Below are 26,255 nucleotides of genomic sequence, written 5' to 3' on the forward strand. Positions count from 1 at the left end.
TGACACTTTGTCCTCATAGACCATTTTCATACCTGATCCTAGGATTCTAGCCATCCAAGCTGTACACATGTTTGTGAACTTCAGAAGCATGGAAAATGGCCATAGTGAAGGCACTGCTCACTGGGGCTGAGGTGTAGGGTTTTGGATATACATGAGTACCCATTTTCTAGAAGTGCTTAATTATAAGAGAGAAGATGTAGTCTGTGATGCTGATGCTGCAGAATTCTACTGGGAGTCACTATTCCCAGTCAGAGTCTTACACACTTAAGTAGTTAATAAACACTTCCTGCTGAATGGCTAATGAGTAGATTATGCTCCTTGTGGAGAGAGGAACCCACTATAGCATACTCTGGCTAGGGTGGTAAAGAAAGGACCGGAGATGCTTGTGAGGCTTTGCACAAGCAACTATTTGACAAGAAAACATCTAAGCACGGCTCAGTGTTGTTGACACATGTTGTGGTAGAGAAATGGGAACCTCATTGTCTGGTTCTATACTTACTAATAGTGTAACCATGGCAAGTTACTTAAATTATCTATTTATCAGGTTTGCATCTGCAAGATGGGAATACTTACTATAGCTGTAAGAAACAGAAATGAGTTAATATTAGTAAAGTACTTAGCAGAGAATTAGGCACTTGGTGAACTCTTTCCATGGCAAATACATGTTAGCCTTGTTACAAGACATCATCTTCATTGTTGTCGTCATCATCATCAATCTAGTCATGGTAACTAACAAGGTGAGTAGGTATGGCAATAAGTGGTGACTAATGTTATCCTAATAAATAGGAGAAGTGAATGCTCAAATAGTTCCAATTTATATATATTTAAAGACTTATTCTTTACAAGTATAATCCACCCCCCCTCTTCCCCAAGAGAGGGTTTTTCTGTGTAGCCCTGGCTGTCGTGAAACTTACTCTGTAGACCAGGCTGGCTCTGAACTCAGAGATTCACCTACCTTTGCCTCCCAAAGGCTGGGATTAAAGGGACATGCCAACACGCTCGGCTACAAGTATAAACTTATATTAACTACAAATTATTTTAGTTTTTCTGAAAAATCTGCCAATTCAAATAAAACAAATTTTGGTTCTTGTTTTACTGTTTTGATTCATACATACATACATACATACATACATACATTTTTTGAGAGATGGTCTCATGTAGCCCAGGCTGGCTCAGAACCCATTCAGCAGCCAAGGATGGGCTGAAGTCCTCATTTTTATCTCTCTACCTCTCAGTGCTTGGATTACAGGTGTGGGCCACTATTCACAGGTTACACTTGCATTCTTCACATTATTTTAAACAGCCCTCAAATTAACTGTTTTTCTTGTTGTACAATGGAATATAGATAAGAGGTCTAGAGTTATATATGCATCAATTAATTTACTTGATAATATCCCAAGTCCTATTTTGGTTTATTTTAACATGGAGACTTTTAATAGTGCAAGCCAACCTCCTGGGGAGATCTCTAGGTATGGGGAATAGGAATAAAATAATGAGAAGGATTCCTACTGGTGAGGGTATGAGTACCAAATACTCATATAAAATAGTTACTAAGTTAATAGGTTTACTGGCGGCTACGGTAGCAGCTCTTCTATGATCCGTCCCTGTTCTCACTGACCAGGCTTTTGGAGGAGTCACTTGAGAAGGAGCTCACGACGTGCTCTGCAGCAGACAGTGTGCAATCCCTTACTAGAGTTTAAGTGCCCATTTAAGGTGAAATGAGCTGAGTCGGCTTTTTACTTGAAAAGGAAAATCAATCAGTCTGTCTACATAATAACATAGTTTAAGAAAGGCTAAATCACTTCTGAAAACATAAACTTTTAACTCTTCTAAAATAGTTTTTGATTTTGCTAAAGCATGCAAGTACTGAATTTACAGTGAAATTCTGTGTCTTATCTATGATTATACATTTAATATTTTCCTTAAACTTTTCGAACTCTCCATTGCATATTGAATAAAGGTGAAACTGTTCTGTGGGGACTCAAACCCTGTCTTGGCCCTATACATCTGTGTGAAGCCTCCATTCTAGAAACCCACTACACAGCATGGCCAAACTCACGGTCCACTTGTGTGGCTCCAAACACACTGGCCTGGCTCACTCTCTCATTTCACAAAGCTCACCTCTCAGCTCTCTGCGACACGGTCCTATAAGACCCACCTCTGCTCTTACAGCTATCACTGGAGTTCTCTCAGAGGACGAATCCCTCTCTACCTGGCAGCCATTTTTGTGAAGACATTTGTAACAGAAAACTATTATCCTCTACACTGTACTTACAAATTCTGATTCCACACACTGAATTGAGCATTATATTTATTGCCCAGCTCAGTCTCTGGTAGGTAGTCTACCAGGCATGCTCCATAGCCCAGTGAACCGATGTAATCTCTTCCCCATTAGCTACTGTGATCCTGGAGCACAGAGATACCTAATCTACCATTCCTTCCCCAGAGAATACACAGGTGGTGTTCAATAAAATACTACTAAATCAATAAACAATGTACAATTGCTTTTTGCCAAGTCAGAAGGGGAAAGATGTACATGTAGTGTTCAGCAAAGACAAATCTGCTAGGCGTCCAGCACAACTCTCCCTTTCCAGGGTAACTTAGTCAGGGTCATGGATGTACGCAGAGCATAGGGACCCGGGGAGCATGCTGCTGAAGACTTCTTTACCTGCAGATAGCTGGAAAACATTCCTGAAGACCCTTCTTTTTAACTAATGATCCTTCAAGGCAGTACATGATGATGTCCATAACCTTTGACAAAAGGACACAGACTGAAAGTTAATTTCAAATGCTTCATTTTCTAAAATGTAAATGATTCCATTAGACCTCATTTTTTCCTGTGTAAATCCATATAGTTTGATCACATATTTACTTTAAATAGAATAAAAACTATTTTAAGCCTATGGATATTACAGTGTATCCTTGGTCTTGTCTGCAGCAACAGGCAGTCATTTCCTTTAGAGCTGACTGCTTACGCGCAGAGTAGGGTGGCTCCCCAAGCACATGGTGGACGTGACTTTGTTTCCCATGACTGTTGCCTTGAAAGTATTCGCACACATATCAACTCCATGTGGATGGACAACAGCTACAGCGACCGACTTTAGTTTTGAGGAAACAGAATTAAGGCACGGGAGTCAATTACTCTTAGTTATGTGACATATTCCCTGTCCCTCCATCCCTCCATCCCTCCCTCCCTTCTATTTGTAACCTCATGTATTTACTGCGTGGACAGGATACTGGACCCAGGCCATTCTCACCTCCACAAGAAGATCCACAACATCCGTAGGCATCTTTTCAATGAGAATTTCAATGACTCTGAGGATTTCGCCTTTAGCTCTTGCCAGGGTGGTGGTGTGTATACTCTGCTGTGACTGGGTATTTGCTGCAAGGGCCGTGTGTCTGTGCACCTACAAAAGAATTGCCACGCTGTAGAGCCATTGCTGCTCTGCACAGGCTTACATTTCTACTCACTGATTTACTTTTCACTTATGATAGAGAAGTGAAACATACAATCAACCAGAACTGTTAAAACAAATCACTCAGGGTAGGGCAGGAATTGTTTTCAGTCACAAAGAAGCATTACGTATAATAAGAACTAAGTAAGTATGGGCTAAGAAAATTCTACAACTTCCTTATGCGTTATCTCCATTACCACCACAATCATCATCATCGTCATTTGAGACAGAATCTTATGTAGCTGGCCTTAATATGTTGCTAAAGATGATATTGAACTGTCTCTCCTGCCTCCATCTTATTTGCCACACACTGAGATTACAGACATACAATACCATGCCCAACTGGTTCCTGAGTGTTGACCTTAGTACGGTATTACTATGATATTTTAGATGTGGTGGGTATGTTTAGTGAGACGTGGCCATACACTATCATGCCATTTACAACATAAACTGAAGAACAGTTTGGTAATTTGATGCAAAGGTACTTTTAGAAAATGCCCAGGAAGCATCTGATATGACCTAGTATGCCTGGTAATAATAACGAGTAATACTTACAGGGTGATAAGTGTTCTAGGCACTTTATAAGCAAGTTGGGAAGTTTAAGTTAACATGTCTCCAAAACTAATGAACATAGCAAAGAACAGAAATTCACTGGGATTTTTTTTTTTTTCTCATACAAAGCCTAAACTCCACAGCTCAAAGGAGACAAACTATTTAAAGCCTTGGAAGAACCCTGGATGCGCTGTGGAGCCACAGGCCCAGGGACAGAGTCGTGTGCAATGGTGACAGAGAGGAGCACCTTAGTGCCTTTCATGAATAAACCAGGACAAAAAGTAGCACCAGCAAAGTTGTTTTGAAAAGAAATAAATGTAGACTATTAATTAAAATATTTTAAATAATTGTTCCAACCAAATGTCTCAGCATGAGAATCCTAATATTTCCTTCAAAAATATTCCTGTGTAAATAATATAAAATAGCATTCTGAAATGTAATTACTATAAAGACCTATCAGATTAATATAAAGCTCCTGAGGTAACCAATATGATTCCCTGCACACTTTCCATGCATGGAGAAAACTGATTAAAAATTTCTAAGTTAAATAAAACTCCTCGTTCAAACAACACACACATCTGATACAAGTATACAACATTAAGTGTATGTGTGACTGAAACACGGGGGAAGCCTACTACCCTCACACCTGCGTCTACAGCTCTTCTTCAGATATGAATTCCTAACTCCACAGCTTCCCATCGACCATACAGACTCCATGCAGACAGGACCATCTCGCCTCCTTTCTAGCTGTTTTCCCAGCATGCTTGTAAGGATGGTTCTCAGGCAGACATGGGCCCTGTAGGTTCCAGGTAGTCCGAGCAGACTCAATGGTTTTTACTGTTTTAAAAGTTCACCATAGCTACAGGAAGAGCAGTTCAGACGGAGCCCATACACTGTGGACACCGAGCTGTGCAGTACTAATGCCAAACGGGAACACGCCTTTCCAAGCATTAGAAACTTATGCTTTCCCTTCTCTTGCTAAGATGTATAGGAAAGAACATAGAATCGGTTCATTGTTCTTTACTAGTTTGTCAGCTGGCTGTGAGCAATTAATTAGAACACCAGAAATGCAGGAATCAATGGACTCTCCAGTCTTTATGTGTGACGCAGAATAGGAAAACCAATCACTGATTTTATGGCTTATGTTTTTTTGTATAGAGTTTGAGAGCCACTGCAAAATAAGTTTAGGTTTAATTACAAGTATTTGCTCTACACTTGAGAAGTGTGAATACCTTTAGTACCTTCTAATTCTCATAGACCTATTGTATTTCATATTGAAAGGTATTGTCAAATATTACAAGTGTGTTCATTCTGAGAACAGACAGGAGCACAGAAGCACAATTCCACCGTTGCAGAACTCAGTGTATGTACATGCATGATACATTCATTTCAGAGGTAAACTATTAGCTTGCTTTGCTTGAACTACAAGGATTCTTTGCGGGTGTACGCCAGAGTTACGGTACGGAGGGACTCCTCGGAAAGGGGCAATGGAGCACGTGGTGAGGAAGGCTGCCCACCTCCTTGGCTATGGTGGTGATGAAGGCGGGTGGTCTGGCGGTGGCAATGAGAGAAAGGGCGTGCCTTGCAGAGCGGGCAGAGTCAGCTGCAGGGCTCAGAGGCAGCCCCATTGTGATGCTAAACAGGGAGCAGGGAAAAAGGAAAAAGAAAAGAAGCATTAGAAATATAGACTGAAAAGATTAGACACAGCTTATAATGTCAGTTCAAGGTCAATGGGGGCACTCAAACAGTTAGACTATAATAGGCCTGTGACAATGAGCAGTGATTAAGAGTCAGGGTGTTCTGGCATCAGATACAAAATCGAATTATTAACCATGAAGACTGAAAACAGTATGTGCATCTGTCCAAAAGGTTCAAAATGCCTTGTTAACAAATTATCAAGAACTACCACTGAATACATATCACAAAGCTCAAAAAGGCAGGGATGAATATTGTGCTGGATGTTTTAAAGTTTTGGCCTAGGTTAAGTTAAAGATAATTTACTCATAAGGCCATGTTAAGAAACTATAACCGAGGCTCTTTTGTGAAAGGAAGCAGAACTCATCACTGTCTGTGAAGTTCTTAAAGAAACGAGAATGACAAATTACTGTTCCCTGGCTACTGTGTTCAGTCTGAAAGCTCCTCAGACTGCTGGGCTATCCCACACCAGTACTTGCAGAGAACCCACTAAGTACATGCACCACCGCTGACACTCATTTAGTAACAAAGAATGACCTGGTGTTAACTTTCTTAACAGAAAGGAGAGACAGCAAACAGTCTTCATAAAGTGATGTACATAATGAAGCGAACTTTTCTAGACAGTGAGAGCGTGGCATCTTGATACAACAGTGTAGACAATACATCCCATCTCTGACATGAAAGCAGCAGCCTTATCACTAAGTTTATACACACAATATGCACATGTACACAATACACACACACATATATATATTTATATATACACACATGTAGACATACACACATATATATACACACACACATATATGTACACATACAAACACACACACATACACACACATGACTTTTGACAAAAGTGTAGCCAAGGAGTCAAAGTATATGACTAGGAGACGAGGATATTGGAAGCAGGGGAATGTATGTTAACTAATTCTGAACAAACCTAAATCAACTTTTGTAAAACCAGTCTGTAGGGGAAAGGCACATAAGTTTCCTGGGGAATCCATCCCACGCTGGCACAGCTCAACACAGAAGGAAAGAACTAGACATAGCCTAGGGTCTGGAGTGAAAGCTGGGCTTACTTTTGGTCTATGTGCCCAACATTCTCATTGGCAAAGAAATTTTACAAATGAAAAACCAGCTCAAAGAATGGTAAATGAGGAGCTGAGGTACTGGTGCACCATGGTCCCTTCATATTTGCTATCCAGATTTCCTAAAAAAAAATTAAATGGAAAATATCAGCAATGATGAATACATTTTAAACTGCATGGAACTCAGAGTCGTGTGATGGAATCTTATGATGCGGATCACCTGGTAAGTGAATCGCATCTCTGTCCTGAGTACTGAGTATACGCGGTCCTTGCAGACACCTTTGCTAGTCCACTGTGAAGGTATTAGCAGTGTCTGTGTGCAGGCTGCCCTCTGTTAATATAACACTGCATCGCGATGCCTATACAGTACATCTTACTTGTCTCTTCACACAGGTACCACACACCCACTCAGAGAAAAACAACCAGGAAACATATAGCACAATGTGATATTTGGTGGGGGAACCTCTACTCACATAGCTTTTATTATGCTGTGTTGTTATGATTATTTAAGTTTATTGTTATTTCTAATATCTTACAATACATAATTTTAAAGTTCAGCTGTATCACAGGTCTATATGCAAAGGAAAATATTGCATATATAAAAGGTTTGGGATTACCATGGTTTTGTGAATCAACTCAGAGTCTTGGAATGTGTCCCTGTAGTTAAGAGAGATTACTGTCTTTCAGAATCACTGACCTTTGTATAAAGTAAAGAGTAGTGAGGCATGGTGACACTGGTGAACTAGGTTAATGAATTGGTAACATGACCAAATGGCCTTGGCTGAGTGGCTAGACTGCTTAGAGAAGTTTGTAGAGATATACTGAGATACTTGTGTTCCAGTTGTCTTATTCAATGTTAGGAGTGGTTTAAATGAGGAACAGGATACACCTATCAGTTGGGTTGACCATAATACTTGAAAGGAGATTAATCATAGTAAGAGACAGAACTTGATCCATAAAGTTCTTCAAAAGATCAAATTCAGCTAAATAAGAAGTCTTGGGGCTGGAGAGACCACTCAACAGTTAAAAAGGATTGTGTCGAAATCATGAGAACCAGAATTTGGATCCTAAAACCTAGAGTCAGAGTAAATACCTGTAACCCAAGCTTCAGGCAGGACTGCTGGGGCTGGCTGGCTTCTAGCAGAGCAGAAGCCCTTTACCCTGTCTTAGTTCTCTGCACGGGGGAGAAATTATTAGTTGGAAAGGAAAGAGTGGAAGAAAGAAAAGGAAGGAAAGGAGGAGACAGAGCCGTATGTGGATAATAAATGCTTCTTGTAATGACCAATACTGTGCAGTTATAAAGTGAAAGAAAGCAAAGGAAATATCAATCAGTCACTAACTTCAAATCAAAGGCCTGGCTACATATTAGCCTTCACTCACATCAGCAAAAGGCCATATACATTTGAGGGAATTACCAAACTTATTACAGTAAGAAAACCATTAAGGTTTGGTGAAGGGCATGGTCTGAAGAGAAGCCATAGGCAATGGAAAAGAAAGCGAATCAAACATTTTCCCACTGCCCTTCGGTGCATAGTGATCATTTAGGAGGAGCTGATGTGCACATGTGTGTGAGTCTCTCCGGCAGTATTAAAGGGTGAGGCAGGACGACAGAGTGGAGTTAGGCTCACTGCTTGGGAACCAGGGCTCTGTCACTGTCTTGGGATCAGCCACCTTGTTAAAAAGCTGTAAGTTCCCAGGGCATAATGAAGAAGATACGTCCTCTAGTCTAGACACTGAACTACCATCAGAGAAATCTTTCCAAGGCATCAATTCTATTTCATGAATTCCTAACCTAAACACCTCCAGTGGCCCCACCTCACTTCTAGGGAGGAAAAAGGATCTTTGCTCTGAGTGTGAAGTCTCCTAAACTCTTAGACCCTTCATGACCTCTCTCATGGCTTTTCACCATCACCATCCTCAATCTCAAACTGTACTAAAGAGCTATAGAAATAAAACAAATACAATGATAGACTGAAAAGAATTGAAGATTTAGACATAAGTCCACATACCTATTGGACAACTACTTATTGATGGAGCCAGAAATGCCCACTAGAAAAAAGAGAGCATCTACAGCAGACAGTGCTGGTCAAACTGCACGGCTGCATGCAGAAGAATGCAGATAGATGCAGAATTACCACTCTGTACACCCCAACTCCACGTGTACCTCAACATAAAACCAGACAGAGGGCACCAACAATGCTTGACTCTTACCCGGCAGGGGGAACGGAATGGTCGTCAAAGGCAATGGAGTGAGGGAACTGAGTGGAGAGGGGATTGGGATGATGAGTGGGGGATTTCAGGGTTGGATGAGGGATGGTCAGATGGCTATGAGAATGAATGGGAATCTGCAACTGACGGGCTGAGGAGGGGATGTGGAGGGCATCTCCTGGGAGAAACAGGACCTGGGATAGAGGAGGTGCCCGAGAATCAATGGGGACATTCTTAGCTGTGATTCACTACACTGGGGATAAGAAACCTCGGGAGGCTGACTCCTGTGGCCAGGCACGAAGCCCAGTGGAGCAACAGGGACACCAGCCCACCCACAAATCTGTTAGCATGGTTTTAACAGATAGTGAAAGAAAAAACAATCAAAATAAATACTTTAGTGAAAGAAAAAGAGAAAAACCAACATATTAAACCTGATAGAAGAGAAAGTAGGAAATAGCCTTGAACTCATGGGCACAGGAAAGACGTTCTGAACAGAATACTGTTAATGTGGGCAATAAGATCAACAATTAACAAATGAAACCTCGTGAAACTGAAAGGCTTCTATACAGCAAAGGACAATGTCATTCAGACAAGGTGGCAACCTTCAAAATAGGAAAATATTTTTACCAAATACACATCTGATATAGAGCTAGTATCAACAATATATAAAGTACTCAAAAAACTACATATCAAAAAATAATACTCAATTAAAAATGAGGTACAAATCTAACCAGAATTCTCAAAAGAGGAAACTCAAATGGCTGGGAAAACTTAGAGAAACGCTCAGTGTCCTTCTTAGCTATCAGGGAATGGAAAGCAAAACTACTCTGAGATTTCACCTTACACCTGTTAGAAAGGTTCAGATAAGTAACACAAGTGACAACATGGTGACAAGGATTTGGAGTAAGGGAACACTCTTTCACTGCTAGTGGGAATGCAAATGTGTTCATTAACTACAAAAATCAGTGTGGCTGTTCCTCAGGGAGACAGGACTCGATCTACCTAAAGATTCATCTATATCTCTCTTAGGCATATACCCAAGTAATGAGGGAGACAGAGCCCCAACTGGACATATTTTATCCTTTCACACGGACCCTGCTCAACCATGTTCACTGCTGCTCTATTTATAATAGCCAGAAATTGAAAACAACCTAGATATCTCTCAGCAGAAGAATGGATTAAGAAAATGTAGTATGTTTATACAAAAGAGTATTCAACTATTTAAAAAAAACAAAATTTCCAGGTAAAAGGATAAGACAAGAAAAAAAAATAGTCCTGGGTGAAGTAACCTAAACCCTGAAAGACAAATACGGTGTTTGCTTATATGTAGATATAGTAACTGTTAAATCAATGATACCAAGCTATAATCTATAAAACCAGAGGAGTCAGGTATAGGGTAGGGAGAGTGGGGTGGAGTGCACAGCTATATCCCCTTTGGAAAGGGAGATAGAAGAGGGAGTTATGGGATGGGTGGTGGGGAGCTAAAATGGGAAAATCAAGTGGATAGGGAAAGCAAAGAGGGTGACAAGGGAGGATATGGAGACGCTAAAATTAAGAACTGTTTGAGGGTTAAAATGAAAACCTAATACAGTAGAAGTGTGTGTGTGTGTGTGTGTGTGCGCATGACCTAAATAAAATTGCCAAATAATGGGGGAAACAGAGCCCCAACTGGACATCTTGTCACGAAATGATGCTTCCAGTCCCAGGATTGCAACACATCTAATTTAGTTGTTGGCCAAAGCAGTCCTATGGGAAATCCCCAAATAGCCTTGGCAGTTGCCAAGACAATATGTTTCTCTCCAAACACTGATAGTAAGGCCCCACTGAAGAAGAGAATACCTACACAATTCACTGACCATGGGAAGGTCGAGCTATGCCTACAGAAAGCCCTATTGCACAATCCCTTTGCACTGCTTACCCTTAAATAGTACAAAGAATTCTTAAAGGGAGAAATAAAATGGCTTTGAAATATCTTTATAAATGTTCAACATCCTTAATAACTAGTTCTAAATGAAAATTAAAACTACTTTGAGATTTCATCTTACCCAAGTCAGAAGTCTAAGAGGAAAATCTCAATGACAACAAATGCTGGTGAAGATGTGGGAAAGGCACTGTATTCTCTGTTGGTGCAGGTGCAGCATGGTACAGCCTCAGGAAATCAGTACAGAAAATCCCCAGAAAGCTAAAAATAGATCCAAAAGAGATGCCCAGCTCTAGCATCCTTTGGCTTCTGTGCACCTGACTCATCATCTTACCAACACAGATCAGCCATGTGCAGCATCTCTTATTTGTGTGCTACAAATCTTAATGTGAGATTCTACCTTGGTGAAAGGGAGAGGGCTAGCTGGCTGTTTCTGGAACCTGTGTGTAAACTTACTTATTCTGTGTGTAAACTTACTCTGTTCTCTTGACCCTGTCTATGGGCTGTTATGTAAACCCTTTGTTTTATAGACCTATAGAACAGGCTTTGGTTTTAGTCTTTAGTCTAAGGAAATTGGACACCAGAGACTATCTTACTCAGCATTTCCTGCGACTCCCTCCACCTTTCCAATCTTAAACACCAGGGTTGAACGACATTGTAGACAAATAACATGAATAGAAACATAGTCCCCCTTGGGCTGAGCTCAGTTTTCTCATGATTGTTTACTAACCTAGTTCCAAGACTGTTTCATTTTAGGAAAATCATCTTAAAATTTATAGGAATAACATTTTAGTAAAATGTTACCATCTAACATTTCCAGATGTCAACCTCTGTTGAATTAAAAAATACTGCATGGATACATTCCAGGAGAAAACATTAATATTTCTGCAAATAGCCTGCAAATCTTAGTCATCAGTAACAAGGCTTTGAAAATAGTTGCCATCAAAACAAAGAAAGCTAACATTGTTTTAGGTACCTACTTAATTATGTAATACCCAGGACTTCCAGCCCACACTTTCCTAGGAACACTAGTGTGTTAATATTTGTTTACAACTTCATAAAGAATATGCAGCTCCTCTGTGTTAAGTTGAAACTTCACTTTTAAAAATATTTTAACAACTTCTTCTTTTCTTCTTTTTCTCCTCCTCTTCCTCCTTCTTTTCCTCCTCCTCTTCCTCCTCTTCCTTCCTCCTCTTCTTCCTTCTCCTTCTCCTTCTCCTTCTCCTTCTCCTTCTCCTTCTCCTTCTCCTTCTCCTTCTCCTTCTCCTTCTTCTTATTAGTGTGTGTGTATGCATGCTATGACATTTCAAGAGGTCATAGGACAGCTCTGGAGTTGCTTCTTTCCTTCTAATTTTACTTCGTTTCTGGGGATGCTCCTGGCTTGCATCACTGGTCAGCAAGTACATACTGAGCTATCCCACCGATGGCTAGAGCTTCATTTTATAACTCAAGGCAGAATTCCTTTCCAAAGCTCAAAAATGGAAAATTTTCCTACTCTTCCAATCATGTTAGCTGCATATATTTACAGAAAATAAAAAAAAAAAAAAACTATGCTAACCCTTTCTATGTAAAGGGCTCCCCTAGATAAATTATTTATTACTTATTATTATTAACCCTTATAAATTAATTTTTCAGAACAGAAAAAACTGTCCAGTATAGATTTCTAAAGCATGTTTGCATTTTTAGTATGTTTCTATCCCTCAAACTTAACAGAAATGGTTGAGTTTGAGTTAAGCTACTTAATTCTTCTCTCTAACTCTATATAACCTTTAGGAACTAAATTAGAAACCAAAGCCCCCCAAGGTTCTGCCATCTCTGGCTATGATGAGGCAGTCAAGGGGCTCAAGGACATTTTTGGGTTTTAGTCTATGAAGAAAAAAAAAACAACAGTACAACGGTTACTTTTCTTGGAAGTCTTTATTTTAAACTGACCACCTAAGTTCTATTTCCTCTATAACTCTATAGGAACCTTTGCAGTGTATGGTGCTTCTCTGTATACCAAAGGTTCATGGCTTCCAGTAGCTCTGTTTTCCCATCTGTGTTTGGTAAGCTGTGGCAATATCCTAAAAGCAATAGGCTTTCTGTAATCCGCTCATGTCCTCAGCTGTCCAGCACATGATGAGCATGGACCCCTCAGCAGCTGGGCTGTGCTCCACTGTTCTTTCACAATAAAGGCCCTATACTGTGACCTAGGCAAATAGAATCCAAATCACAGGCCACACAAAGCTAAGCAGGAGTCTAGTCTTCTAGAAGCACAGGAGTTTTCTGCTGGTCTATAAAGTAGAATTTATGCACCATTTCTAATACTTTATCCGTGTGTACATACCCACAGAGATCTTTAAAAACAGTTCTCAAAACACAACACTCTGTGTCTCTAATTTATATTACAATTGGCTAGGTGGCTCATCAATTATTTCAGGAAAGTATAGCCTCAATGTTATTATACAGTTCACATTGAATAAGCGTACCATTCTCATTCATTTAAGAATATCCTCATAAAAGATGCTACCTGTGGCTCACTTACCAAACAAGTAGCATATGCCTTAAGTATAGGGGCTGAGCAATGGGAGCTGAGAGTCCCAAGAGGTGGGCCCTGTTCTCTGACAAGTCACCTATCTCTCTACGATTACTATATAGAAATTAGCTAGTATATTGAATGTACTGGGCCAGATGCAGCTGATGGAGACTGTCATATATAAAGTATAGTTTTATTAAAAGCTTATTGGTACCATCACTGTCTACCAATACACTGATGAGTGCTCGCTTTGGTAGCATATATAATAAAATTGGATCCACACAGAGAAGATTCGGATGGCTCCTATTTAAGGCTGGCAAAAAACAAAAACAAAAAAAAATGTGAAGTGTTGTATATTTTAAAAAAATAATTAAGTAATAATCAAAAATTTAAATTTCTATAAGGTACAAGATCCTTAATGAAAATTTCATTAAATATAAAATCCAAAAGTATATTTAAAATTCTTCCCTTACCATTTTTGTAATCTTTATTTAAGATGTCTTTAATTTTGCAGGTATTAAGATTTTGAATCATCTTTCTTTAGCTTTAGCTTTTGGAATCAGCTAGATCTGAAATTAAACCCAGTAATTTTTTACCATCCAGAAAACAAGTGATGGTGTCTTTCACAGATTCATACACTATATTTTGGTGTGCGCACTTGCAAAATGGGGGAAATCATGTTTACTGCCTAGGGCTTCTGTACCTAAATGAAAGCAGAGCAGTCCACCCTGAGTAGCGCTGTATACTGGTAGAGTAAGCAAATAGAAGCCCCAGAGGAAATAGAAATTAGGTAGGCAGTTTAGGATAAAGGCCTCCAAGAAAAGAAACTTTCTTTTTTCCTAGACTAAAACCCAAAAATGTCCTTAAGCCCCTTGACTGCCTCATCATAGCCAGAGATGGCAGAAGCTTGGGGGCCTCTGATCTCTAATTTAGTTCCTAAATGACGTTAGGGCTACTTATTCAAGGGTGTGAGTGTTAAAGTAAGCAATAAATGTCCACTAAGGAAAATCTCATTCTTGTAAGACAACAGACTCTCTGGCCTGGGACCTAACGCTCCAGCTTTGCCAGGTCAAACACTTAGCTAAGAGGAAGACGGCTCACATTAAGCCACAGTAAAGAGACATGTGCAATACATCCTTTAAGAGAATGCTGGAATTTTCCTTTCCTGAACCCCCATGCTAGAACAGCAGCTTACTGTTGGCAGCCATGCAGCTTTGTAGATCTGCCCACTCTCCTGAACTACTCACAAGACTGCCTTTCCCTTTTCTTCCTTCCTTCTATGGCTTTTCTAAGCAGGCATTCCTTAACACACTGGGACTCGCAAACATTTCAGGCTTGCTTACTATTTCCCTAAAGCTCCCTCCCAAACATGTAGTGCTTGTCTGTCACGTGTCTGACCTTCATGTCAGCTTAAACAGCATGACACCCACTGTAACCCCACACCCAGTTCTCCTCCAGGAAGCTGCAGAGGTTTGCAGCTTGCCTGCCATGGGGGTTTTCTTTCAGATTCTACTCTAATAAAATGTCCTTGAGCTTCCTCCCACTTGAGTCCACTCCTAAATTATTTATTAATTACACTACGAGCTCTAAGAGGTGGATCCCAGTTTCCCCAGTATCAATAGGAAGACTGTTCTTTGAACCTACAGATCCATTATACCTTAGTGTACACCACACAGTAGGTGGTATAGCAAGGAGCTTCCTGTTACAACCTGTTTCTAAAGGAAAAGCTTAAACCAATCTTGTGTGTCCCAAAGACAACTGGCAGGGAGCCTGTGGTTTTGATGGGTGAATCCGTTTGCATGCTGCTGATTGGTCAGAGTGAGGTGGACTTTCACTGAGGCTGTTTAAAAACATGCCAGTGCCTGACCTGTGGCACCATCACTCTTCTCCACACAATATTGTAATGTAAAAATCTAGGCACACCTTCCTTCTCCTGCTAACTCATCTCCTCAGGCCTGTCCACCCCTTTACCACTCCCACCTCCTCAGAGTCCCAGACATCCGGAAGCAGGACCTTCATTTGAGTCTACTGGAAACTAGGAATAACTGATGTTAGGTAATAGCCCCCACCTCCAGCAAAATATCCCAAAACACCAGAAAATAAGTGCTGCTGCCAGGCCAGACAGAAGTGGTGAGTCAGATTCTAGAGTAAGGGGTCGTGAATTCTGGGAAAACAATCTAGTGACCTCGAAGCACCTACAGTGTTGTGGAAAAACTCAGAAGTTAATTCTGACAGGGAATGTCAGTACTTGAAAGAGATGGAGAGAGCACTCCTCTGTGATGTGTATTCTTCAGAATAAGGCCTGAGTAGCCTGTTCCCCCTACCAAGCCTGCCCTCATAATTGTAGAAGATTTCTTTCCAGAGATATTAACTAAAATTCTAAGCACTTGTCCAATATAAAATCATGTTCACATGGCAAGCATGGCACCATGGACAGAAGCAAGGCACAGTAAGTCAGCCACAGCCAGGCATGAGGGGTGGGGTGGGTAAGAGTCTCCCTTAAGCTGAGGTGTACCCTGCTGCTCTGCTTCTGCTTCCCCCACCTCAGTACTCCGGCCTGCACCAAGTGGGCCACGTATGTAACAGGCCATTTTCAATCTAAATCTTGTTAGAGATTAATAAGCAAACATTTTCTTGCTTATTATGCAATTTATCATGATGAAAAGTACATCGGGCTCCTCAAAGCTACATGCTGATACATTCATTTATTCAGAGCTGCGTACAGAAAGTCATACTAATCTTTGTGACAGAAAGAATGTAATAGCAAGATTTAAATTACCAACTGAAAACTATAGAATTTATGTCTCTTACTGTCTGTACATCTGTACATACAGCATACACACACACACATATATATACATGTTTACTTTGCTGATATAATTTTGATATAAACTTATTTTTAAAAAATTATAAATGCTAAACTAAAATGAAACCTTCCAAATAACAAAAGGGTATAAAAACTTGTAGAATTGTGTCTGGTCAGATTTTAAAACAAACCATATTTTTAGATATTAAAATATTGCATCCTTCTCAAGACAAACCAAGAGAGCTTCATTAGCAGCAGCCTGTGCTGTGTGGTCTCCTTTGGGCACATAACAGCAAGCAGGAAGCCAGCAGGTTTCGGACAATGTTTTATCATACTAACCAAGAAACAAATTAAAACGCTTAAGATGTGCTAACTGCTTCTCTAAGTTCTCTGTGAACATAACTAGCATTTAGCATCAATCTTCTGAAACAAATACTTTATTTTCCAATCATGTAGCAAGGGAGACTCAGAGGTGAGATTAGAACACATGGAGGTATGCCCAGAGGTAAGAGAGGAAAGCTGCTGGCTAGGCTTGCACTAAACATCCCCTCCTTCCAGTTAACGGTGGGGGGGGTGGGGGAAGGGGGGTGGGGGGCGGCACTGGGCACTAGGCAGCTAATCTGAGACAAAGCCACAGCACTGTACTCTAGCAGAAGGACTGCAGGCCCCACCATGCTGTAACTGGAAGGACTGTGGCATAAGGGAAAGCAGCTGTGAAGCCAAGAGCAGCTCACTTTAGCTTCCTATGAAGTCAACCATGACAACACTGGCAGGAAATTCATTTTCACAGAGAGGCATGATGAGACAGATAGGATTTCCTATCACTTCACAGTCACTAGGATGAGATAGTTTAAAATGTAGACAGAGAAGTGGAAACCTTGAATGTGCAGAGCTGGCAGGAATGAGAAACTGTGAAACCATGAAAAACTATGCAGCAGCTCCTGGAACTCTTAAACATGGAACTATTCTATGTCCTAGTAATCCCACTTTATAATGAAAACAAACTCTCACATAAACACACATGAACAGATAAATAAGACATCATCACCAGAAGTGGGATGGAATTCAGCTGAAATCCAAATTAGCACAGTGAAGCATGCTACAACATAGATGGACGTTGTAAGAGAGTGAAGCACGCTACAACATGGATGGACATTGTAAGAGGGATAAAGCAAGAGAAGCTTAACAGACCAGGGTATCTACGTGGGGTTAGCACTACTGGGAACCAGGAGGCTGTGATGGCTGTGTACTGCCAGTTTACTTGTGGCGATAATCACCAATTGTAGGCCACTTGTATAATACACCCAAGACAGGCAAGGTTTTCTGGAAACAGGAGACTGGGTTTAAGATGGCACCAACGTCCATCTGTAGTACCACGACTCCTTGCCAGTTCACAAAGATGTGTTCCACATATGTCAAGTTAGCGACTCTATTTTTATAATGATGATTATAGTGTATTTAAAATGTAATACATTTCATTTACTGTTTGTGTGTGTGCACGCACATGTGTGTGTGTGTGCGCATATGTGCACATGAACGTGTGCACACACATGCACTCACATGTACCGTGCCTCAGTGGAGGTCAGAGGACAACTTGCAGGAGTTGGTTCTTTTCTTCCACCATGTGGGGCCCAGGGATTGATCTTAGATCATCAGTCAAGCTTGGTGGCAGCTATGCTTGCCTGCTGAGCCATCCTACCATCCCAACTACAATCTTCACTTAGTCTATCACGGACTATATGCAAAAGAAACCCCAATAAAGTTAATTTAAAAATGAACAGGAATGCAGAGAGCAATTCTCCAAATTTTCTAGCTCCATCTTCTATTAGTAGAACTTTGGATCTAGTACCAAGTACGTATATCACTTTCCTTATAAGCAGTAAGTTTACACAATTATTTATCAGTAATGTCTCAAGGTATAAAAATTACAGTTTGAAAATCATATCACAGATCATTCACTGTCTCAATTTTCTATTGAGTTTTGTATTGTTTTTGTTTTTGAGACAGAGTATCATGGTAAAACCCTAGTTGGATTTGACCTTACAACAATCCTCCTGCCTTGGCATCCTAACTTGTGGCTACAAGCTTGGCTATCATGCCCAGTAGATTTACTGCTGGTCAAACACATGGAGTTTCTTTCTTTCTTTTTTTTTGGTTTTTTTTTTTTTTGTTTTTTTCCTGAGTCAGGGTTTCTCTGTGTAGCCCTGGCTGTCCTGGAACTCACTCTGTAGACCAGGCTGGTCTCAAACTCAGAAATCCGCCTCACTCTGCCTCCCAAGTGCTGGGATTAAAGGCGTGCTCCACCACTGCCCGGCACACACCCAGTTTCTAGAGGATAACCAATACCTCTGATAACGTCTTCCAACAACAATGCGCTAACCCACCGGAACCTGCACATACTTGACAACAATGCGCTGACTCCCTGGAACCTGCACATACTTGACAACAATGCACTGACTCCCTGGAACCTGCACATACTTGACAACAATGCTCTAACCCACCAGAACCTGCACATACTTGGCAAGTTGTTTCTCAGCATCTGCGCAGAGCTCCAGCAGCCCCATCAGGACAGCGGAAACATCCATGTAAGGCTCCCACACAGTGAACCCTCGCCCAATCAGGTCAATGGCAGTTCTCCGGATGGTGCTATGAAGAGGAAGTTTGGGACTTGGTGGCTGTAGCAGAAGAAATGTCAGTGCCTTGCCTGAAAAATAGAAATCAGAATGTTAAGTACACTTTGAAAATGTAACTATACTTCAAGTTTTTCCCCAAAAGGGGGAACTTGTATTTTATTTGGCTCCATATTGTCAAGAGAAAAGTTAGGTTACAATGTTTTATAGTATATTCTTCAGTGCTTAATTACATAATAGTTATATACAAATACACATTTCTACATTAAAACATGAGTAGCCTAGCTACCCTACAATGCTACCTTCATCTCAGTATCACAAATGAAAAAGCTGGCTCAAAAAATGTAGGATTTTAACAATTTTCCTTAAATAGTCAATTATTAAGTAGAATGCCTTGAGATGGAGATGAAAAGAAATGTTCTATAAGTCCGAGTCTATGGATGAGTTCTGTATAATAAGTGGTTTTGAACTTCTTAGTCATAGAACCTCTTAAGAATCTGTTGGAACAACTTAATAAACAAACCGTGGTGCATGCATGCAATGTAATTTTACTCACTTATAAAAAAATGAAACTATGACATTTGCAGGAAGATAGAAATAGAAAGCATGTTACATGAAGTGTAACATGTTTTCAAGTTAAGAAAACCAAATACCATATTTTCTCTCATGTCCAGGCCTTCCATTTGAATTTTGTACAGGCTTCTAGGGGTGTGGGTGCAGCTCATGAAACTAGAAAAGGAACCATGAAGAAAATGGCAGGAGGGGGAAACCAGCAAGAGTTTCTCCAAAGACTCTGGACCTTATAGTGGTCCATCACAGTGCCTGTTCTTCCCATGTGTGGTGTGACCAGCACACACAGGGTCTCCAGAGCACCTCTGCCTTCGCACCATTTCGCTCAGTGACCTTAGTAAAGATTCCAACCATTCTGCTATGGCAAATTGTACAGATCTGGGAATCCATGTGGATGGCATCAAAAGTGAAGTAGAGAAATGGTCATCTTCACACATAAATTTTAAGCCTATTAATAAGAAACTATTTGCTTCCATTTGACGAGCTGTTTTGGAATTACAAAGACATACAGATGACAAAATTCCACATCTTTCTCAGAGGAATATTCAAACCAGGGTATGTAAATCTCAGATCCCTTAAAGGTTTACTGAATTAACCCTTTGATTTCAAGACATGTTGGTCAGAAAAGATGCTGAGGACTCTACTGTTAACACAAAATAACGGCCTCAATGCGTTTGGAAGGACTACAGGAATTCTAAGTAGGAATTCGCTGATCAGAGGTGGAGGTAAACAGAAGAAAACATTCAACACAAACAAAAACTCAACAAGATCTGGGAATTACACAGAGCTCTACATGGCTTTGGTTACACAGGAGAGTAGTGTGGGGTTCTTTCTGCCACTCTTCCCTGCTTACAGTAGAATGAAATTTTTTCTCTTTTTCTTTCTCCCAACCTCTTCTCACTCTTCCTCCCTCTCCTGCACTCACCTTATGGTGCTAGGGACTGAAGACAGGCTTCACTTATGCTAAACACATACTCTGCCACTGAACCATACACTAGCCCCATCCATGTAAGACAGTAATTAGAGTCAAGGATTTAATAAACATACCACCCTCTGGAACTTATTCTATCTACGATTTAGGTTGTTTGTTGTTGTTGCTTTTTAAAGTGTGTGTGTAGGTGTGGTCTCCTGGTAGTCAGAATATGGCACTGGATCCCTGGAGCTGGAGTTAAAAGAAGGTGTAAGTCCTCCCTTGTGGAGCTGGGATTCCAGCCCTCCTGTGTAGGCCTCTGCATTGTTGTACACTGTCTTAGTGGCTGACTCACATCTCCGATCTCAGGTCTCCAGCCCAGACATCTATCTGTACTCTCTTTAATGGTAATTTTGTTTATTCATTAAATTTTCAACCTTGTAAATACTCAACATTCCCTTGGTCATATGAACTTGTAAAACATACTTCCTTCTCTGCCATTGGCTTAGCACAGGGCTTCATTCACAACTGTGGCTTTGGAAAATACCAAGGACTGCTTTGTACTCTGTGTGTGTGCAGTAGAGTCAACCAGTCCTGGTTTCCAAGAATCACCTACAAGGCTGTCCTAGCCCATGGTCCAGTTCCCATCGCTCTAAGGTAAATTACAAACTATAGTGTATGTGTCCAGAAGAAAGCTGAGTAAACTGAAGAGAATGGTTATTTAAGGTAATAATAGGCTTACTACTTTCTTACACTTTTGATGAAATTTTAAATAAAATTATGTATGCATAGTATTTTCTAATGTTTGCATCAGACAAAAGAAAAAAACTTGAACCGGGCGGTGGTGGCACACGCCTTTAATCCAGCACTTGGAGGCAGAGGCAGGCGGAGTCCACACCCAATGGATCAGATCCTACCAAGACACAAACTTAAACTACACAGTACTGTTTTACCCAGTTTGTTATATAAACTATCACTAAACAAGAGTAGATCCTTATAAGAGTACAAAACTGGTGACATTTGACCCAGCCTTTCCTTTCATTGTAATTTTTGCCTGAGATTCATCTTTCTTTCTTATTTGGAACCAGAAGACCTCCAAGGACTTCTGTGGCTACTGAAGCTGTATCTAACTGTCCTAAGTCATCTGGCAGCCAGCACTGTGTCAGAAAGTGACAGCAGATAACTACAGGCTGCAGACCAAAGGGGGGATGATGTAAGAGACAGGAGGAAGCATCAAGTTCAGAGCTACTCTGGGTTTCAAGGAAGAAGCTTGGGTTTTATTACAACTAATGCTGGTGGGAAAATATAAGCTAGAAAAAAATTAAGAATTAGAAATTAAAAAGAAGTCACCATCAAACCATACTTTAACAAGAGAACATTAGATGAGCTTTTCTTACTGGTTTAAAAGACCACAGGCTTTCAGAGAATTGTTCTACATGCCCTTGGAGACAATGCAAAGCTACCAGTATAGCCACAGGGAGAAAGCATAAGGGATCAGGCTCTGTTCACTCCTACACCAGGCAACTGTCACTAGTCACAACAACCTCGTTTGGTGGCCTTAGAATCCTGGATGGAGAAACAGTCACTAACTCTCCCTGGGTCTAAGTGCAGAGAGGGGACAAAGGGCGATATTCTTAAAATACTTTAATTAATAGCTCAATTACAGGAAAATTCCTGGGGGAAAGCATATTATATACACTTTAAACCAAATGAATTTATTATGATTTATGCCATTACAACGAGTGCAAAATGAATAAATAATGATTGGCCACTTATTTCAAAGTGTAACCTAGTGAATGAAGCCTTTTCCCAGTTGCTATGTCCATCAAAGAACAGGGATGGCAGAGTGCCAAGAGAATTCTATTCCTCTGCACCACACAGGTACTTGACAACAGATGATGTTAATATGAGTTATTTGTAAGTATAGAATAATTAAGATGCACTTTTAAAACTAGATGCTCGTGGCACACACCTTTAACTACAAGACTTGGCAAGCAGAAGCAGGAGGAATTCTGTGAGCTCCAGCCAGGGCTATACAATGAGTCTTTGTCTCAAAAACAAATCAAAAGGCAAATAACACACACACACACACACACACTCAGGTGTACTTTTTACTTCCTGTATGGCATTAAAAGAATAAGCCATCATTTCTTTTGATTGAAAAACATAAAAGACCTCTGTGTTAAGTTGGAGAACTAGCAAGTATATTTTAAAACTTATTAGTCTTGCATTAGCTTAACCAAAATAGTCGTAACTTAATTACATGTTTCCTTTCTTACAATGAAAAAAATAGAAAATTCAAATTCAAATTCTCCATGATAGAAAGAATAATTTTTTCCCTTGTCTTACTGAATGTCAAATTAACAAAGTTGTATCATAGGGAAATCCAGTCTCATTTTGCTTATGGTTAACTCATTTTGGACAGCAGACAAACATATAAGATAGTCTGGCTATCCTACAAACAGAAGGGTATTTATTGCTCAGTGCACATGGCCTTCTGTCTAGGAGAAGTAGAAAGTGCCACTGGTTGGATAGCTGTGGATCAGCAATGAAAACCTAAAACAATAAAAACAAATGTTTACAAAATCAGAGATCTGTTCAGATCTATAACCCACTGAATGTTGACTATTCCAAATACTCCTTTACTCTCTTCTCAGCAGGTGCAGGGCTAGTGAGAGGGCAGGAAGGAGGGATAGGAGTGGACCATAATTAAGCACTGGTCCATGCAGTTAGTAGCTAAATTATTTTTTCATACACTCTTTACTGAGGGCAAGAAATGAACCAGATACTATTTTCAACTCAGACTCCCAAATTCTAAGCTTGTATGATGCTCCTGTAAGAGCCAGATGAACCAATAACCACATCAACTACTGCTAAGTGCTGGGCAGAAAACTAAGCACAGGAGCCTAGAAGTGACAGATGATAGAACTATAGAACCATGTGACTGCTATGGAAGACGTGTGAGGTAGGTGCCTGGGACACTGAGACACTGAAAACCAGTGAAGCTGCAGGATAGTGGACAAGACAGAGGGCAGCAGGTCATGTGACACAGTAGTCTTCACAAAATGGGCTGTGCAGAGCCATGAGGAACTGTGGAAGACTCTGGTGAGGAGAGCGGCCTTGTCTCATTTCACAGTGGAAAGCAGCCAGTGCTGCACACAGAGCACATCATACATGGCTGGGGAAAGGGCGAGCCTGGGAACACGAGTTAGGCTTCCAAAGGTGCAGCAAGAGGTAACAAGTCAGCGAGAACTGCATGGATTCTGGGGTTTAAACATTGCTTTAATGGATTCATTTAGGGATTGCCTATATTCATGAGACAGACAGAGGGTGTGTGTGTGTGTGTGTGTGTGTGTGTGTGTGTGTGTGTGTGTGTAAACATTCAGGCACAAACAGCTTGGGTGAATGGCAGTTATGCTTAGTCAAATAAGAGCAGGAAGATCACTGCCTGCTGATTATAAGTAGGGGCAGCCATCCAGTTTAGTTTTGGACATTTCTTTCTGTGTTTCCTTCCCCCACCTTCCCTTTATATACATATGCATTGTTTATGTATGTGTCGCAGCATACATGTGGAGGCCAAAGGTTGACCTTGGGTGTTGGTCCTCATCTTCCACATTGTCTGAGACAGGGTCTCTTGTTATTTGCAGCTGCATATAGCAAGTCCGCTTGTTGCAAGGTTCTTAGGCATATTCCTGTCTCTGCCTTCCATCTCAATCTACCAGTGCTGAGATTATGTTAATGAATTGCCTTAAGCACTGAGCCCTGGAAGGCAAGGCTAATGCTCTGGGCCTGGGATGGCACCGCCCCATTCCCAGGACATGGCATCTCCATTCACTGCACTGATCTTCATCGGCGACAGGGCTTCGGGATGCATGTGTTCAACCATTGAGTTTCTGGCCCCATTCCTGAGTTCGCATGACTGCCTGTCAGCAGCAGCTGCTGGCTGATGTGCTTAGGGACCTCCTGGAACCTCCAATAGTGCCATCCTCCTAGGCCACCACGGCTGAAAAACCTCCCAAAGTGCCCTCAGCAGAGAGGATTCCTTGGTAGAAGCCTACAGCATTTCTAGGCTGAGAAACCTAGAGTTGAATAGTCAGAATTTTTAGTATGGAATGTATATAGTTACACAAATGAAAATATTTTATATCCTGTGACAATGGTTTTTATGATTATGATAATAATTTGGGGTCCATATATCTTCTTAACAGAGAATGATGGGTAAGCTTCAAGTCCTCTGGTCTTATGTTCTGTATCAGCCACCTCTGGGACTGTTCATCTCTCAGCATCAGTCAGAGCATCGTCTTTCCAAGATGCAGTTCCCCTGTCCTTCCCACTTTGTCCACACTCGAGACTGCACTTTAACCTTTTCCTGTGGGGACTGCTAGTAAATCCTGGGTTCTCAAGTTACTACTCAGTCCGAGGAACATCTTGTCCATTCACACAGCTGTAATGTATGAGGAATCCAATTATTATTCAAAAGTGCATGAGACTAGGGGCTGGGAAGATGCTCAGTGGTGAACAGTACTTGCTCGTCTTATAGAGAACCCAGGGTCCACTCTAGGCATATACCTGGTGGCTCACCGTCATCTGTAACTCCAGTGCCAGGCAGATCCAGATGTTCCAAGTCCTGTTCTGACCTCTACAAGCAATGGGCACACACAAGCAACCCACACATATGTGGGCATAGCAGTCATACATAAAATAAAATTTAAAAGATCTAAACAAAAAAGACTACATGAAACCACACAATGAGCATCTCCCATAAAAACTAATGTTAACCAAAAGTGTGTGTGTGTGGGGGGGGGGGGGCAGAGATCCACAAAAAAAAGTGAAAAAAAATTAAATGCTCCATTATGACCTTAAAATTGCATCTTCTTTTAAATAATTCATTCAAGATAATTAAGGAAGTTACACTCTCATTACAAGGTAAATATTAAAGCAAGCTTATGATGATCTAGTGTAGAATAAAGTCTTATGGAAAATTACTTGCTCTCTTTTCTAATAACGCCAAGCATGAGCGGGAACAAAGAGCTGCTGCAGGCTAACCTTTCACAGACACATAGTCAAAGATCCCCAAGGCTGTACCTTCAGGATCTGCTAAAGACCAAGAAACCTGCACGTGAGGACTGGAGTCAGCTTAGGAGAACGTTCAGAATTTTTCTAGGTGCTAGGAAAGGGACAAATACTGACTTTCTCAATACATGCACTTGAACACATTCATTTTACTGGATGAGAATAAGGGGCTGGGGAAGATGGGCAAACAAAAGTCACTTGGCTGCCCGTTTCTCAGTCTGGACATCTTTGTTTAAGCTTTGACTTGGCTTAAATGAACGAATTAATATTGACAAAAACATCAACTAAGCTAATGAGTTGTTAGTTAAAGCAATAAACATGTCACATTAGAGTCAGCGCAGTAAAGAGGTAATTAGCCCTGGGAAGGCCCTGCTGATTGGAGCTGTTGAAATCCTCTGCTCTTAACCTTTGAGTCCATTATCTAACCTAGAAGTGGTGGCTGTGTTAATGGGAACACTCCGGTAAACATCAGCCTTCCTACTCACTCAGTCTAGGATGCAAAGGGTGTCAGCGTTTACAGGAGCTCCAGGCAAATCTAAACTAGGCATAGATATTAATGTTCAAAGAGAGAAGGTCCAATATATTTTAAAATATTCAAGTTTCTCATTTTTTAACAGAAGGGCACTGAGCACTATATGTAGTAACAAGCTGCAACAAAGGAAAAACCAGGTCAATCTCAAAAGTACCTGAAGCAACCAGCATTACAGGCTAAAATCCTAGATTTAGACAATTTACACTCATTTAACAGGAAGAAAAAAATGCCCCATGGTGAACCTTGCTTCTGGAGTCTGCTGCTTACAGAGACTGCCTTTCAGCTGGTCCTCTAATACAG

The 26,255-nt window shown here is 40.8% G+C and overlaps 1 protein-coding gene and 1 pseudogene across 2 annotated transcripts in view; one reads left to right on the top strand and one right to left on the bottom strand.

The window, feature by feature from the left end:
* Nucleotides 1-26,255, bottom strand: part of Wdr7 (WD repeat domain 7) — a 259,944-nt gene that overhangs the window by 49,744 nt on the left and 183,945 nt on the right. For both annotated transcript variants that reach the window (XM_034517777.1, XM_034517776.1), the window contains 4 exons: nucleotides 18,758-18,944; nucleotides 5,525-5,642; nucleotides 3,258-3,407; nucleotides 2,669-2,751 (listed from right to left, as the gene is read on the bottom strand). In XM_034517777.1, coding sequence (XP_034373668.1) covers nucleotides 2,669-2,751; nucleotides 3,258-3,407; nucleotides 5,525-5,642; nucleotides 18,758-18,944 — 538 coding nt within the window. The remainder of the gene's footprint in view (nucleotides 1-2,668; nucleotides 2,752-3,257; nucleotides 3,408-5,524; nucleotides 5,643-18,757; nucleotides 18,945-26,255) is intronic.
* LOC117720276 (U6 spliceosomal RNA) lies at nucleotides 13,676-13,795 on the top strand (annotated as a pseudogene).

Source organism: Arvicanthis niloticus, chromosome 14 (genome assembly GCF_011762505.2).
Source record: "Arvicanthis niloticus isolate mArvNil1 chromosome 14, mArvNil1.pat.X, whole genome shotgun sequence".
In the NCBI taxonomy this organism is placed as follows: Eukaryota; Metazoa; Chordata; class Mammalia; order Rodentia; family Muridae; genus Arvicanthis; species Arvicanthis niloticus.